Source organism: Dipodomys spectabilis, unplaced genomic scaffold, assembly GCF_019054845.1.
Source record: "Dipodomys spectabilis isolate Male_0828 unplaced genomic scaffold, ASM1905484v1 ptg000297l, whole genome shotgun sequence".
In the NCBI taxonomy this organism is placed as follows: Eukaryota; Metazoa; Chordata; class Mammalia; order Rodentia; family Heteromyidae; genus Dipodomys; species Dipodomys spectabilis.
In genome coordinates, this window is record NW_024870974.1 from 22,089,009 (window position 1) to 22,103,348 (window position 14,340).

General features: G+C 52.0%; 1 protein-coding gene across 1 annotated transcript in view; it reads left to right on the forward strand.

Annotated features, from left to right (window-relative positions):
* Maml3 (mastermind like transcriptional coactivator 3) overlaps positions 1 to 14,136 on the forward strand; it is a 343,837-nt gene extending 329,701 nt beyond the window's left edge. The window contains exons 3-5 of the mRNA XM_042701891.1: positions 684 to 929; positions 6,796 to 6,880; positions 10,841 to 14,136. Of these exons, the coding sequence (XP_042557825.1) occupies positions 684 to 929; positions 6,796 to 6,880; positions 10,841 to 11,826 (1,317 nt within the window). The 3' untranslated portion in view covers positions 11,827 to 14,136. The remainder of the gene's footprint in view (positions 1 to 683; positions 930 to 6,795; positions 6,881 to 10,840) is intronic.
* Positions 14,137 to 14,340: the final 204 nt, after the last annotated feature.

Consider the following 14,340-nt stretch of genomic DNA (forward strand, 5'->3'; position numbering starts at 1 on the left):
TACATGCATAGGATGTTAATAATAAATAGATAAATAGATTGAGGATAAATGACATCATATATATGTATATATACACAAAGATAAATAGGATGACGATGATGATGATGATGATGATGGTGGTGGTGGTGGATAAGATGGAGATCTAGCTAGGATGATTGATTGATTGGCTCCGACCAGCAGCATTAAGAGAAAAAAGACCTATGCCAAGGTACCAATTGTTATGATTAATTAGAATAATATGAACTATGCGATGTGTTGGTTGATTAATCCCAGCACTTTTCTGTACACGTTTCTTGTATGTTTCTGCTTGCTAAGCGTGCTCTATTTTGGACAAATAGTAGCAACTAAGGAAGGTCAGGACATCACTTCTGCACGAACGTATGGGGAGCTGAGCTTGAGGCCTCAGCCTCTCCTCAGAGAAGCGAGGTCCAAGTGGCTGGCTCACTCAAGCCCATCCTACTCGTTCGCTAGGCTGCGCCAGGTGAACGCACACAGCTTGCTCCTGGGTTTCCCAGAGCCCTGGGTCCTGCTGCGGGGGTAAGGACATGGGGTGGTGTCATGGGAGTAGAAGGGGCTCCCCTGGGAACCCCTGGGGTCTGCAGGGCGGCTGGTTCCCTTCCCCTGGGGGCTTCCTTTTCTGTCTGTCTGGATGGAATCTGCATCTCCTCCTCTTGTCCCTGCAGGAGCAGCACCCCGTGGGTCTCCCCCGGCCCACGGGTCCCATGCAGCCCTCTGGGCCCCCGGGCTCCAGTGGCATGGTCTCCGGAGGGAGCCCGGTGGGGCCTGGCTTCTTGGGGAGCCAGCCACAGGCTGCCATCATGAAGCAGATGTTGATGGACCAGCGGGCTCAGCTGATGGAGCAACAGAAGCAACAGTTTCTGCGGGAGCAGCGGCAGCAGCAGCAGCAACAGCAGATTCTGGCCGAGCAGGTAACAAGCCCAGGGTAGGCAGCCGGGCAGCGGGCACCTGCTGTGGTCCAGGGGTTGCCGCCCATGCACCCCACACACACCACGTCAAGATGCTCACAGACCGGCATTTCATAGGATCATGAAGAACACACAGAATTCAGACCTTTTCGCCTTGTTAGGCCTTTTCCTGTAACGAATTAGTTTGTTCTTCTTCAAAGACAAGCTCCAACCACTCATTGAAGGGCCGTGGGTAGAGTGAATTCTTTGATTCCTGCCTGGCTCCTTGCTTCTGACTTCTCGTTCTGGGTCTGCGTCCTCGGCGCACGCTGGGCGCGGCTTCACACTCTTTATAAGCCAGAATGTTTATTTCTGACATAAAGCAAATAATAGAAATTCAGAGAACTTTGTTTCCTGGAGGAGACCGTCAGAAAGGGCTGTGGAGACGTCTGGGAGAATGAATGAGGAAAGATAACAGAACAATAAGGCCCAGAGAACTGCGAGGGAGCCTGACCTCTGGGGGTCACGGGGCGGGAACACATTGAAGAAAATTCCTAACAGCTTCTAAAGCCACTCAGGGGATCTGTGAGGCCTGAACCTTCAGCACATCGTCCAGCCCAGCCCTGCAATTCCCCCAGCTTAGAAAGAAAGCCCTTACCGCACTGCCTCCGCAGGTGTGGCTTTGTTTTGTTTTTAGAGATGCTAGCATCTGATTTAGTATTATCCCAAAGAGAAGGCTGAGGCTGTCCACAAGATCCCAGATGACCCCCGTGGGGTCTGCACAGGCCAGCTCGCAGGGAAAGCGCTATACAGCTGTGGAGGGTGTCAGGGGCGTGAGGCTGTCACACAAGGCTCAAAGCCCAGTGTAGCTCTGACTCCTAGTGGTTCCTTCTAGAATGTTCCAGATAGAATCTGCACTTTGGAGATTCACCAGGCATCCACCATCACCTATAGAAGTGTAGAGAAGGGCACGCTGGGGTCCCCTGTTATCAAGAAAGGTGGCTCAGAATAATGCCAGCCCTCCCTACCCAAAGAGAGAAATGGCCCGGTGGAGCATGGTTTACATCTGTTCCCTGCTTCTGCTTTTTTTCTTTTTTTCTTTCCTGAACAGCTGTGTAATTATCTCCCTTTCTCCCGAGGCCAGAGAGCGCCTGGCAGCCATTGTACAAACAGGCCTCTCTCTCACACCTGCAGCAGGTGTGCACGCCCAGGAGCCACCTCATCTCCCTTGGGCAGCCATAGTTGGGGCTTCAGAGGGAAGCCAGGCTTTGTAAATCCTCTCCGCGGCCCAACCCAGACGGGTCCGGCAGGCGTGCCAGTGCCTGACTGATGGTGAGTCAGAGCGCAGAGAGGTGTGGGATGACCCGACACAACTCATCAAGGGGTCCCCACCTGGCCAGCAAAGCCCTGGGGAGCCAGGACAGAGGTGGAAAACCCGGAGATTCAGAGAGATGCTTCTAAACGAGGCCCATGGAGCGAGGGGAGAATGAGGGATGGGCTGGAGATGCAGGACGTGTAGACGGGGTGTGGAAAAGACAGAGGAAAAGGGTGCAACGCCCTGAAACTGGTTCCACACACCTGCCTCCTCCCCAGGAGGGCCCAAGTGAGTCAGAATCTGCACCTCCCTTTGCTTGTGATGCGATTTAGGGGGAAATAAATTTCCTTAGCCTCCCTCTCTACCCAGCAAGTTAGATCTGAGGAGTTTCCCTCACGTGGCAGTTGAAAGGTCACGTGAGTTCACGTGTGCAGAATTCTTGGGAACCCGTCTGCTCTGCAGGCTCTGGGTACCAGTGCTAGAACCTGGGGCTCAGGAAGGCCCTGCAAGAGCCCCAGGCCCAAGCCAGGTGCCCGTGGCTCACACCTGTCATCCTAGCTGAGATCTGAGGATCGCAGTTCAAAGGCAGCCCAGACAGGAAAGTCTGTGAGACTCTTATCTCCAATCAACCACCAGAAAAACCGGAAGTGGCGCTGTGGCTCAAGTGGTAGAGCGTTCACCTTGAGCTGAAGAGCTGAGGGACAGCACCCAGGCCCAGAGTTCAAGCCCAAAGACAGACAAAAAAAAAAAAAAAGAGCCCCAGCTGGTGTCAGCACATCAGTGCAGCATTTCACCCGTGCCTGCACACAATGCTTCGTTACTCATTTCTGTTTATTTGTTTTGCACTAGGGCTGGGTTTGAACTCAAGGCATAAATGCTGCCCTTTAGCTTCTCCACTCAAGGCTAGTGGTGTATCTCCTGCGCCATAGCTCCATTCCAGCTTGTTAGTGGTCCATTGGAGAGAAGAGCCTTATGGACTTTTCCCACACTGACTGGCTTCAAACCACAATCCTCAGATCTCAGCCTCCTGAGAAGCTAGGATTACAGGCATGAGCCACTGGCTCCCTGCTTAATTAAAGAGTGTTTACTAACATGGGCCATCTCCATAGTCTCAAGTTGAAAGCTCTCAACTTTGATTTTTTTTTTTTTGTCAGTACTAAGACTCAAACCCAGCATGTCTCACATGCTAGGCAAGTACTGCACCAGGGCCTGAGCTACGTCCAAGTACTGATATCACATCAACATCGTGCTGATTTGCTGTTATCAAAATGGTCCCAGGGCTTTCAGTTTTAGAAACAGTGTATTGGAAACACTTGTATGACCTCAGAGCACTTGGGAGGAAAAGCGGAAGGATGTGGGATCCTGCAGATCTTTGGGAACATTAACCAGATTCCCAGTTGATCTGGTGGTCAGAGGGGCGTGGGTAGACAAGGCGTGAGTTAACATTGAAGCCTGGCACATGTCACCTCTCATTCTCTCCCAGACATTCTTTAGAAAGAAGAACTTCAGATCCCTTAGGAGATATTCAAAGCTGAACACCGGTAGCTTATGCCTGAAATCCTCCCTACTCAGGAGGCTGAGAGCTGAGGATCATGGTTCAAAGCCAGCCTGGGCAGGAAAGTCTGTAAGACTCATAGCTCCAGTTAACCACCAAAAAGCCAGAAGTAGAGCTTTGGGTCAGTGGTAGAATGCTAGCCTTGAGCAAAACATCTCAGGGGCAGTACCCAGGCCCTGAGTTCAAGTCTAGGCACACACACACACACACACACACACACACACACACACAGCATATCAAGAGACATTCAATATCGTGAAATCCTATTAGTTTACAAATGAGGAAACTGAGTCCAGTACTGCTATGATTATGTGAGAAGGAAGGAAGTAGAGACTCCTGGCCATACCCCAGCTCTATCCGGGCTGCCATGGGCCTGTTCCTCCTACATGTTCTATCGTCCATTCTTGTATTCTAGAGGAAGTTTGGCTGAGAAGCATGCAGACACTCAGCTTCCTTTCCGTGATGCCTTCACATCGCTGCCTAAACTTCAGTGGTCAACCCATTCCTTCACTTCAACAGTGTCCTACAGAACCAGTTAGTAGAAACATAGGCCGGGCTCAACAGGGTACAAGTTGTTTATTTGTTTGTTTGTTTTCCTGTTGCTGCCATAATTCTGGCTGGCCTTAGAAAGAATAAGAAGAAAAAAGAAAATTCTAAAGTTGCCAAGGAAGAGATGAAAGAGAAAGAGAGAGAGGAAGACAGAGAGAGAGAAAAAAGAAGAAGAAGTAAACACGTGAAGAAGCAGTCAATGTATGTTACTTTCATAACGAGCAGTCCAAAGATCAGGGACCTTGTTGCATGTTCTCTGGGCCTCTGGCAGATAAAAGGTGCTTAATGAATATTCAGCAGTTTCAAGGAGGTTTAGCTGCATCCAGAGGTCACACGGCTACTTGATAGCACACCTAGAGCTGAACCCTCTCCACCCTTTCCCCTGGCTTTCAGTTCTTTACCTCCGCATCTGCATTACCGTGATGACCATAATCACTCGCCCAGGGCCAGCAGCACGCTCGCCGCCGCTCACAATCTGAATGAAAGAAGACAAGTGAAAACACAGGCTCCCACCTGACCGCCTCAAAGCCGTAAATGCTGAATATTTTACTTGTGGAGATGTGGTTTACAGGCCACGTGGGGTTTCATGGCGATATGATTGGCCTTGTCCATATCTCCTGAGAAGCCCATCTTTGTATGCCCAAAGCATCTGTTTAGGTCACTAGGAAGTAGCTGTTTAGCCAGGCGCCTGCGGCTCACACCTGTTATCCTACCAACTCAGGAGGCTGTGATCTGAAGATCAGGATTTGAAGCCAGTGCAGGTAGGGAAGTCTGTGAGATTCTTATCTCCAGTTAACCAGCAAAAAGCTGGAAGTGGAGGTATGGGTTAAATGGCAGCATACCAGTCTTGAGTGAAAGTGCTAGCAGCTAGGCCCAAGTTCAAGACCCAGTAAATCAATAAATAAGTAAAAAGAGAGTTCCTTGTCCCTTTGAGCCAGTTCCCCCAGGGCCCACAGGCTGACAAAATGCCACCCTCCGTGGGCATTGTGTTTGAACCGGCAAGTCCCGCATCAGAATGCGGGCAGTGTCACCAACAGGCGTGGGCAGGCATGCGCAGGCATGCGCATAGCAGTTGTTTGTAACGTAAACAATCAGAAGCAAGCCAGGGCTGTGGCTCACACCTGTCATCCCAGCTAGTCAGGAGGCTGAAATCTGAGGATTGCAGCTCAAAGCCAGCCTGGGCAGGAAAGGCCGTGAGAATCTCCACCAGAAAATCAGAAGTGGCGCTGTAGCTCAAAGTGGTAGAGCAAAAAAGCTCAGACAGTGCCCAGTCCCAGAGTCCAAGTCCCACTTCCGACCGAAGAAAAAAGAGGTCCCCCTAAATGGATGGCACAGGTGGCATGTTCGTCCAGCGGGACGTTGGTGAACAGGGTCCATGCCTCCGTGGGTCGAGATCACACACAGCCATCGGGGTGGGAAGCTGGGCGGGTGGCTGTGCCCAGCTCCCTGCCAGAGGCACAGGAGCGGACTGAACTGGTCTGTGAGGTTCAGAGTTCAAGTGAGGTGCCTCAGCCAAGGATGGCCTCAGCCACGGGCCATGGAGGACAGGGCTCGGGGCTCCTGGACTCGGGGGGCTGGGCAGGGGCAGGCTCTGCTCTGTGAGCGCCCATCTACCTCTACACTTAAACCCTCTGCGCTCGCCTGCGTGGGTGCAGACCATCCACGCAAAGCTTCGCGTGGGAAGCAAGCCCGTGCCCCTGCGGACCACGGGTGTTGCATTGAGTGGCTCTCCCTGCTCAGCCCTGTCCTTCCCCCGCTGCCCCCTGACCCCCGCCCTCTGTCTAGCCCTGTCTGTCCCCCCGCTGCCCCCTGACCTCCGCCCTCTGTCTCAGCCCTGTCTGTCCCCCCACTGCCCCTGACCCCCGCCCTCTGTCTAGCCCTGTCCGTCCCCTGCTGCCCCCTGACCCCCGCCCTCTGTCTAGCCCTGTCTGTCCCCCCGCTGCCCCCTGACCCCCGCCCTCTGTCTAGCCCTGTCTGTCCCCCCGCTGCCTCCTGACCTCCACCCTCTGTCTAGCCCTGTCCGTCCCCCGCTGCCCCCTGACCTCCACCCTCTGTCTAGCCCTGTCTGTCCCCCCCGCTGCCCCCTGACCCCCGCCCTCTGTCTAGCCCTGTCTGTCCCCCCCGCTGCCCCCTGACCTCCGCCCTCTGTCTAGCCCTGTCCGTCCCCCGCTGCCCCCTGACCTCCGCCCTCTGTCTAGCCCTGTCCGTCCCCTGCTGCCCCCTGACCTCCGCCCTCTGTCTAGCCCTGTCCGTCCCCCGCTGCCCCCTGACCTCCGCCCTCTGTCTAGCCCTGTCCGTCCCCCGCTGCCCCCTGACCTCCGCCCTCTGTCTAGCCCTGTCCGTCCCCCGCTGCCCCCTGACCTCCGCCCTCTGTCTAGCCCTGTCCGTCCCCCGCTGCCCCCTGACCCCCGCCCTCTGTCTAGCCCTGTCCGTCCCCTGCTGCCCCCTGACCTCCGCCTCTGTCATTGCAGCAGCTGCAGCAGGCGCATCTGCCCCGGCCGCACGTCCAGCAGCAGCGGAGCCCCTACCCCGGGCAGCAGGTCAGCCAGTTTCAAGGTGAGAGCTGCCCGCCTCCCCGAGAGCAGAGTGTGAGTCCGTGCTGGGCTCAGCCCATCAGGATCACCGGCCGAGGACCAGCCCCGGTGCCTCTCTGACCTTTGACCCAAGGACTTGCATTTCTACCACACTTTCAGGAGCTGTGGATCCTGCTGGCTAAAATGACTGCTGGATAGTATGAGCCAATTAAAACGATAAAATCCACTAACGTCACCAGTGTCCCCTCAGTTGTGTAGGTTCACAGTCATTTATTGTATCTTACAATTAAAAAAAAAACCCATAGCCAGGCACCAGTGGCTCACACCTGTAATTCTAGCTACTCAGGAGGCTGAGATCTGAGGATCGCAGTTCAAAGCCAGCCTGGGCAGGAAAGTCCGTAAGACTCTTCTCTCCAATAAACCACTAGAAAACTGGAAGTGGCGCTGTGGCTCAAGTGGTAGAGTGCTTACCCTGAGCTGAAGAGCTGAGGGACAGCGCCCAGGCCCAGAGTTCAAGCCCCATGACGGACCAAAAAAAAGCAAAAGAAAAAATAAACCCACTAAGTTTTCGATATTCCTTTGTATTACAAGACACAGACATTGTACGTATACAAATGGTTCTAGATTCTTTAGATCCGGTTTTAAAAGTTTTACTTCTGGAACTTCTCTGACGTGCAAAACCACTGGTAAGAAATCAGTCTAGAACTTGAGCAAAGAGCCAGGGTCCCTGAGCAGATGGGTGTGGAACATGGTTTTCTTAAATGTGCTCACGTGGTATTTCCACTTGCTTTACGGACAGCCTGGATGGCATGAGGGCACGCATCTTGGCAGACGGCAAACTGACGGGTAATGCTGTCCTCAGAGAGCACTGTGAGCACACCCTCCGCCCCGCGCCCGCCTCCCATAGCAGGTCTCCCTGACCCCGCTTCGCTGCACGCTGAGCGCCGCACCGCTCCGCACCGGCAGTCACATGCCCGTGAGGAAGCTCCTGGTCCATGAATAGAGGCTTCTCAGGCGTAGAAACAGGGCAGAGGCTCTTGGGGGGGGGGGGGGGGGAGAATTGCACGGTATCATCTTTATTTGAATATGGAAGGTTTTCTTTGACGTTATGGTGTTAACCAGCAGACAAGAAAATTAATGTGACTACAGCGTCTCATGATAAGAGCTGTTTTAGACAGAAAAGAGAAGTCTGTTTAACATATGCTGTAATCGGGTGGAGACAATTTGATTCCCTGATTGCATTTGGATTTTGTTTCCTTTGTACATTTAAAATCATTGAAGGCATAAAGCTAAGCTAATGAAAGGCTTTTTATTTCACTTAGGTTGAAAATGTTGTGCTGAGGGTTGATTTTTCAAATGTTTTTTAAATAATCGTTCCATCTAACCGGAAGCAGTGGCTTAAGCCTACAATCCCATCCACTCAGGAGGATCCTGACTCAAGGCCAGCCAAGGAAAAAGTTCACGAGACCTCATTTTGACCAGTAAGGCTGGATGTGACAACACAAGCCTGTCATCCTAGCTACTCAGGAGGCTGAGATCTGAGGATCATGGTTCAAATCCAGCTGGCAGGACAGTCCGTGAGACTCTTATTTCCAGTAAAGAAAACCAGAAGTGGCACTGTGGCTTAAATGGTAGAGCACTAGCCTTGAGCTGAAGAGCTGAGGGACAGCGCCCAGGCCCAGAGTTCAAGCCCCACAACCGACAAAAAAAGAAAAAGAAAGAAAGAAAGAAAAGAAATGAGAAGGAAAGAAGGAAGGAAGGAGAAGCAGGAAGGGAAGGAGGAAGGAGAGAGGGAAAAGAATTACACCTCGGTAGTGCAGACATTTATAGTACATAAACATAATGGCGGGCTCTGTTAAAGGGCACTGCAGCATTCCTCTAGAGAAAGGAACCTATTTCTCAACTGCAAAATTAATCCAGACAATGTCCATTCCTTCAACATAGCCAAATGAGTATGCAACAAAAAATGTCCAAACCACCAACATCCTTCCATCGCTTTCCGGCCGTCCATCCGCCTGTGTATATAATTTGGGTCTTTCTGTCCAATCCAAGTCAGCAGTAGTTTCCCTTAAGTTTTTCCATAAGCAACAATAGCTTATTTCACTCCAGCTGATGCAGCCAGCGACACCATCAATAGCTAAGGTCACAAAACTTCCTAACAAGATTGCAAGTTTCAGGATATACAACCATCCAAAACTTTTGCTTTTTCAAAATAAAAATCACTTGTCTAAAATCAAGCTTGAAGCAAGAAAGTAAACTATTTCTGAGGATTTAGTTGAAATCTTCCAGGTTTCCCTGCCATAACCATGTGATTTTTCAATACAGCATGATATTGATCCTAACCCACAAAAACTTAAGTCATAATCAAAATTCCCATAATTTTCTTTCTCAAAGAAAGGAAGAAAATATGGAGATATATTTGCTGCCCAGAAATCAATAACCCCATCAGAAAGACACACACATACACACACACACACACACACACAAGTTCAGTTATCTAACAATATGCCAGCTTTAACAAGGTTATACTGTTCTCTTCTGGTGGCACAAGTGCACCCAAATTTGCTTATCATATTGATTTGCTCCCATACTGCATCTTCTTTAAATGTCCAGGGGAGAAAACTATTCTTCTTTTTCTCGTAGACTTACTCGTTAACCGGGATATAAAGCATCTATTTTGTGCCCCTCTCTTCCTTTACAACACAGACTGGGTGTGCTGTGGGCGACACTTTGTTCTGGTTCCCATGCACTGTATCCCAGGAACCTGTGAACAAGGACTCACTAAGCTCCTTCATGGAAGTTGAAGGACTTCATTTGGATCCTCTGCCCAACAGAGGATGCTGCAGCAGCAGCATTCAGTGTCTTAGCCACGCACAGAAGTAGGTAGTAGCATTGCTGACTTGAGAGGGTGGACTTGGCTACGGAAAGGCAGGAAGTTCATTGCCAAACAGCCTGAGGCGGGACAATTTCCTGTCCTAGCTGCAGAACCCACTGTGCCTCCCTGGTGTTAGAATTAGGGGGGGTCTGGAGCCCATGAGCTCCACAAGGTGGATCGGAAAGTGTCCCATTTGTCCAAACAGCTTCTCAGCAAGACAGTGGCCTTTAACCCCTCAAATCCTGCTCAAGTCTTGAGGGGAGTTGTTTTCATTGGTAGTGTTCTCCACTTGGAGATACTCCAACTGGGAGATGCAGAGTGAGGTGATGTTTCTTCTCCATTCAGCCCAAAAGGTGAATGCTCCCTCCTCTCTAGAAGACTAGGAATCCGGTTGAGCGGATGGTATCATATCCAAAAGAGAAATCATTTGCTTCTGAAGTGTGGGCACAAACGTCAGGGTTTTGTGAGGTAGAAAAGTACACTACACAGCCTGACACTGGTAGCTCACACTTGTAATCCTAACTATTCGGGAGGCGAGGCTCTGAGGATCACCGTGTGAAGCCAGTCTAGGCAAGGAAGTCCAGGAGACCCCTGTCTCTGATTAACCACCAAAAAATGCAGAAGTGGAGCTCTGACAAAAGCAGTAGAGCACCAGTGTTGAGCATACCTGCTAAGGGACTGAGCCTCGGCCCTGAGTTTACGCCCTGTTACAGGAGCACGCCAAAATGTAAGCTACAAAAAGCTCCTGCAGTATTATGTTCCTGAGTTTGTGTGTCCAAAAGATTGTCCGTGTTTCAGAACTAGATGGTGAGAATCTGGGTGACTTTCACGTTTGCCTTTGAGTTTAATGCTTTCCAAATTGTATATACTCACCTCATAGATATGCATGCATGTATACACGTGTATATGCATTACACACACGCATATGTATTATCACAGGATGGATAGATAGATGGATAGATGATAGATGATAGATAGATAGATAGATAGATAGATGCAGATTGATTGATTTACTTCGGGAATTTCGCCATTCCAGGGATGCTGGGCACCGCGTGGCAGCGTGCTGCTGACGGAGACTCGTGAGTGACGTGTGCTTTCTCCCCTCAGGCTCCCCCCAGGACATGGCCGCGGCGAGAAGCCAGGCGGCCCTGCAGAGCCTGCGGACATCCCGGATGATGGCACAGAACGCGGGCATGATGGGCATGGGGCCCTCCCAGAACCCAGGGACGATGGCCAGCGCCGCAGCCCAGTCGGAGCTGGGACTGGCCCCTTACAGCGCCCCTCCGACCAGCCAGCCAGGGATGTACACCATGAGCACAGGGATGACCCAAATGTTGCAGCACCCAAACCAAAGTGGCATGAGCATCCCCCACAGCCAGGCCCAGGGACCACGGCAGCCTGCCTCGGGCCAAGGGGTAGGGATGGTGAGCAGCTTTGGGCAGAGCATGCTGGTCAGTGCCCAGCACCCGCCGATGAAAGGCTCGGGGGGCCAGGCCTTGCCCAGGACCCAGGGCCCCTCCAGGCTGCAGTCCGTCATGGGGGCCGTCCAACAAGGAGCACAAACCTGGCAGCAGAGGAGCCTGCAGGCGCCGCCCGGGAGGACTAGTGGAGAACTGGCGCCCTTCAACAATGGAACCAGCTACCCACTTCAGGCCGCCCAGCCCAGACTCGCCAAGCAACACTTCCCGCAGGGCCTGAGCCAGTCAGTCATGGACGCTAACCCTGCCGCGGTGAGGACCCTCAACCCGGCCGCCATGGGTCGGCAGATGATGCCGCCGCTCCCTGGGCAGCAGGGCGCCAGCCAGGCACGGCCAATGGTCATGTCTGGCCTGAGCCAAGCTGTCCCTGGCATGCCGGCGTTCAACCAGCCCTCGGCACAGCAGCAGATACCCGGTGGCAGCTACGCCGCAGGCAGCCAGAGCCAAGCCTATGAGCGCCCCCCTCAGGACATGTCGTACAATTACAGCGGCGAAGGGGCTGGGCCTTCCTTTGCTGGCCTCCCGGACAGTGCTGACCTCGTGGACTCCATCATCAAAGGCGGGCCGGGGGATGAGTGGATGCAAGAACTCGATGAGTTGTTTGGGAACCCCTAGTCCCGTGGGGTCCGGAGAGCCACACGTGGAGTGGTGAAAGTTTCACAGTTAAAAGAAACAGGATGCCAGTCCATCCTGGGTTGGCTTTTTTTTTTCAATTGTTGTTTTTTGACCCATGTACACGAAGCAGAACTGCAGCTGGCTGGTGGTAGAAAATCCAGATGTGAGTCCCTGGCTCCACAGGGCCTCCCTCCTTCCAACTGATTTTCACACCGCAATCACGTCTAGACGGCATGCAGATCCCGGCTGCAGAGAGGGAACAGAGAGAGCGAGCAAGCGAGCGGGAAAGACCAGCAGCCTGGTCCTCGGCCCTGCACAGCTGTCACGGCCTGGCTCAGCCAGGGCTGCCCCCGCCCAGAGGGCTGCGGCCGGGGGTGAAGTCCCCGCTGCCCACCAGCTCCGGGTCCTGAGACCACAGCTTTGGAGAAGAGAGCAAGCCGGGGCCAAAGGATGCCGCGGGAGACTGCGAGAAGACTGCACGGGCCACAGGCACAGGTCAGGCACGGAGCGCAGCCAGCAGGCCCGGGGCATCGCTGTGGAGCTTGCATCGTGTGCTGCGGCGACCCTCTGGAATTACACGGAGTGGCTGCTGCTCCGTTCTGCCCTCCTGGGGAGCAGCCATCGCCTCACCCCGGTTTGGGTTGGAACCTCCTTGGGTTTCCATGCAACATGGTACAGCCCGGCGGAGGGACCCTGCCCGGTTCTGTGTGTGCCATCTGGCAGCCTTCCACTCGCCCCCGCCCTGCCTCTGTTCCTCCTGACCTCCAGCCCAGCCCACCTTTGCCTCTCCTGACGGACTAGCCGTGAAATGAGGCTTCGGGGCCAGAGTCAAAATAAAGGCAAGAAGGATGCAGGCCATGCCCGAAACACAGAGGCAACACTGGCATTTCCTTTCCTCACCACGTGTAGCGTGGAACGAGCGTGGGCTTGGAACGGAGTGGGCTGAGCTGATTGCAGGTGCAGGTGTGTGTGGCCACATCCAAGGCTTCCAGCATCTATCCCTGGGGAGCAATGGCCTAGAAACCACTGGCTCTGGTTCCCTGGGACAGGATCCCAGAGGGGACTCTAAAACCGGCCTTGTTTGTCATCCCTACCAGAAAGTCAGGTACCAAACCCTTGAGAGAGAGAGGCAGAAAATGCAATAGCTCTACCTTACGAAGGTGGGTGATCAGTGAAATGGATACGCCTCTTTCTTTACAGGCCGAGTGATCAGGTCGGTCATTCTCTGTAAGTCAGCCCGTCTACCCTATGGAAAACCCACCCGAAGAGATCGCGGGCCTGTGCTGTCAGACTTGTCTCTTGGTCTCTGCCCCCCAAGTGACACAAGTATTGTCTATGCTGGGTACCTCCCCTCCCCCCATGCTTAGAGCTGGGCTCCTGTGCGCTGCACACACCCATCCTAGAAGGCCAGAGGCTGGGGAGGGCTGGACAGCAGGACAGGGAAGGTGAGCTCCACCCAGAAGCCAGGGTAGAGGCTGTGAAGGGGGGCCGGGCAGGCAGCATGACCCCCCACTTCCTCTCCATAGGCCAAGGGTCCCAGACCTGCTCAGCACAGGGCCAGAAAGTGGCTGTACAGCCTCTCCAAAGAGGCTGGCGGGGGAGGCATGAACTCTCAAGAGGAGGGCGCTACCAAGGAAACTGAGTAAAAGCAGATGAAAACCAAAAAATAACGATAATAAGTAATAATACAGTAGACAAATGAGAAGACACAGAATACATAATTAATTGCCTTTTCCTGCTAGGCAGGTCCAGGAAATAAATGCATAAGCAATGATGAGAAACTAGAGGTAGCTGCTGGACAGAAGGGAGGCTCCACTGTCTCTCAAACACAGCTTCCTCCAAGTGCTCAGTAAGAGGACCAACTAATAGAGAGGTAGATTTTAATAAAGTTGTTCTGTTTCTACTACGGTGCTGATGTATATGTAATGTCTTTAAAAAAGTTATTTGTACATAAGTTTTTACAATACTGCAGATATCACTGGGTCTACTATCTGTAAATATATATACATATAAATATAAATATAAATATATATATACTGTTTGTTTAAAATAGAGTATTTTTATTTCATTCCTTAATTCATCATCATGGCAGTGGGACAGCACTTCAGACATCTAATTTGTACTGTAGAATGTACGGCAACCCAATCCGTTTGATTCCCATTTTTCTAGTTTTCTGTTTTTACTTTGTACACTGAGCATTGCTATCTCCTTTTAAGAAATGTGCAGAACTCTGAAATGTAGAAATGATGTCTACATACCACTTTTAAAGAAAAAAAAAAACACAGAATAAATGATCATTATCTAAATCAATCCAAAGACTCATTCATTTCAGGGTCCCCGATGATCGCCAGCATTACTTAGACGTACTCTTCCCGGGTCTCAACTGATTCATGCCATTCCTTTATCAAAAGTTGGATGGTATTATTTCATTTTAACGTTTATTTGACAGTCACAAACAGTTGTGTTTTGTTCGTTTCTGGCTGTACTTGGGTTTGAACCAGGGCCTCACACTTG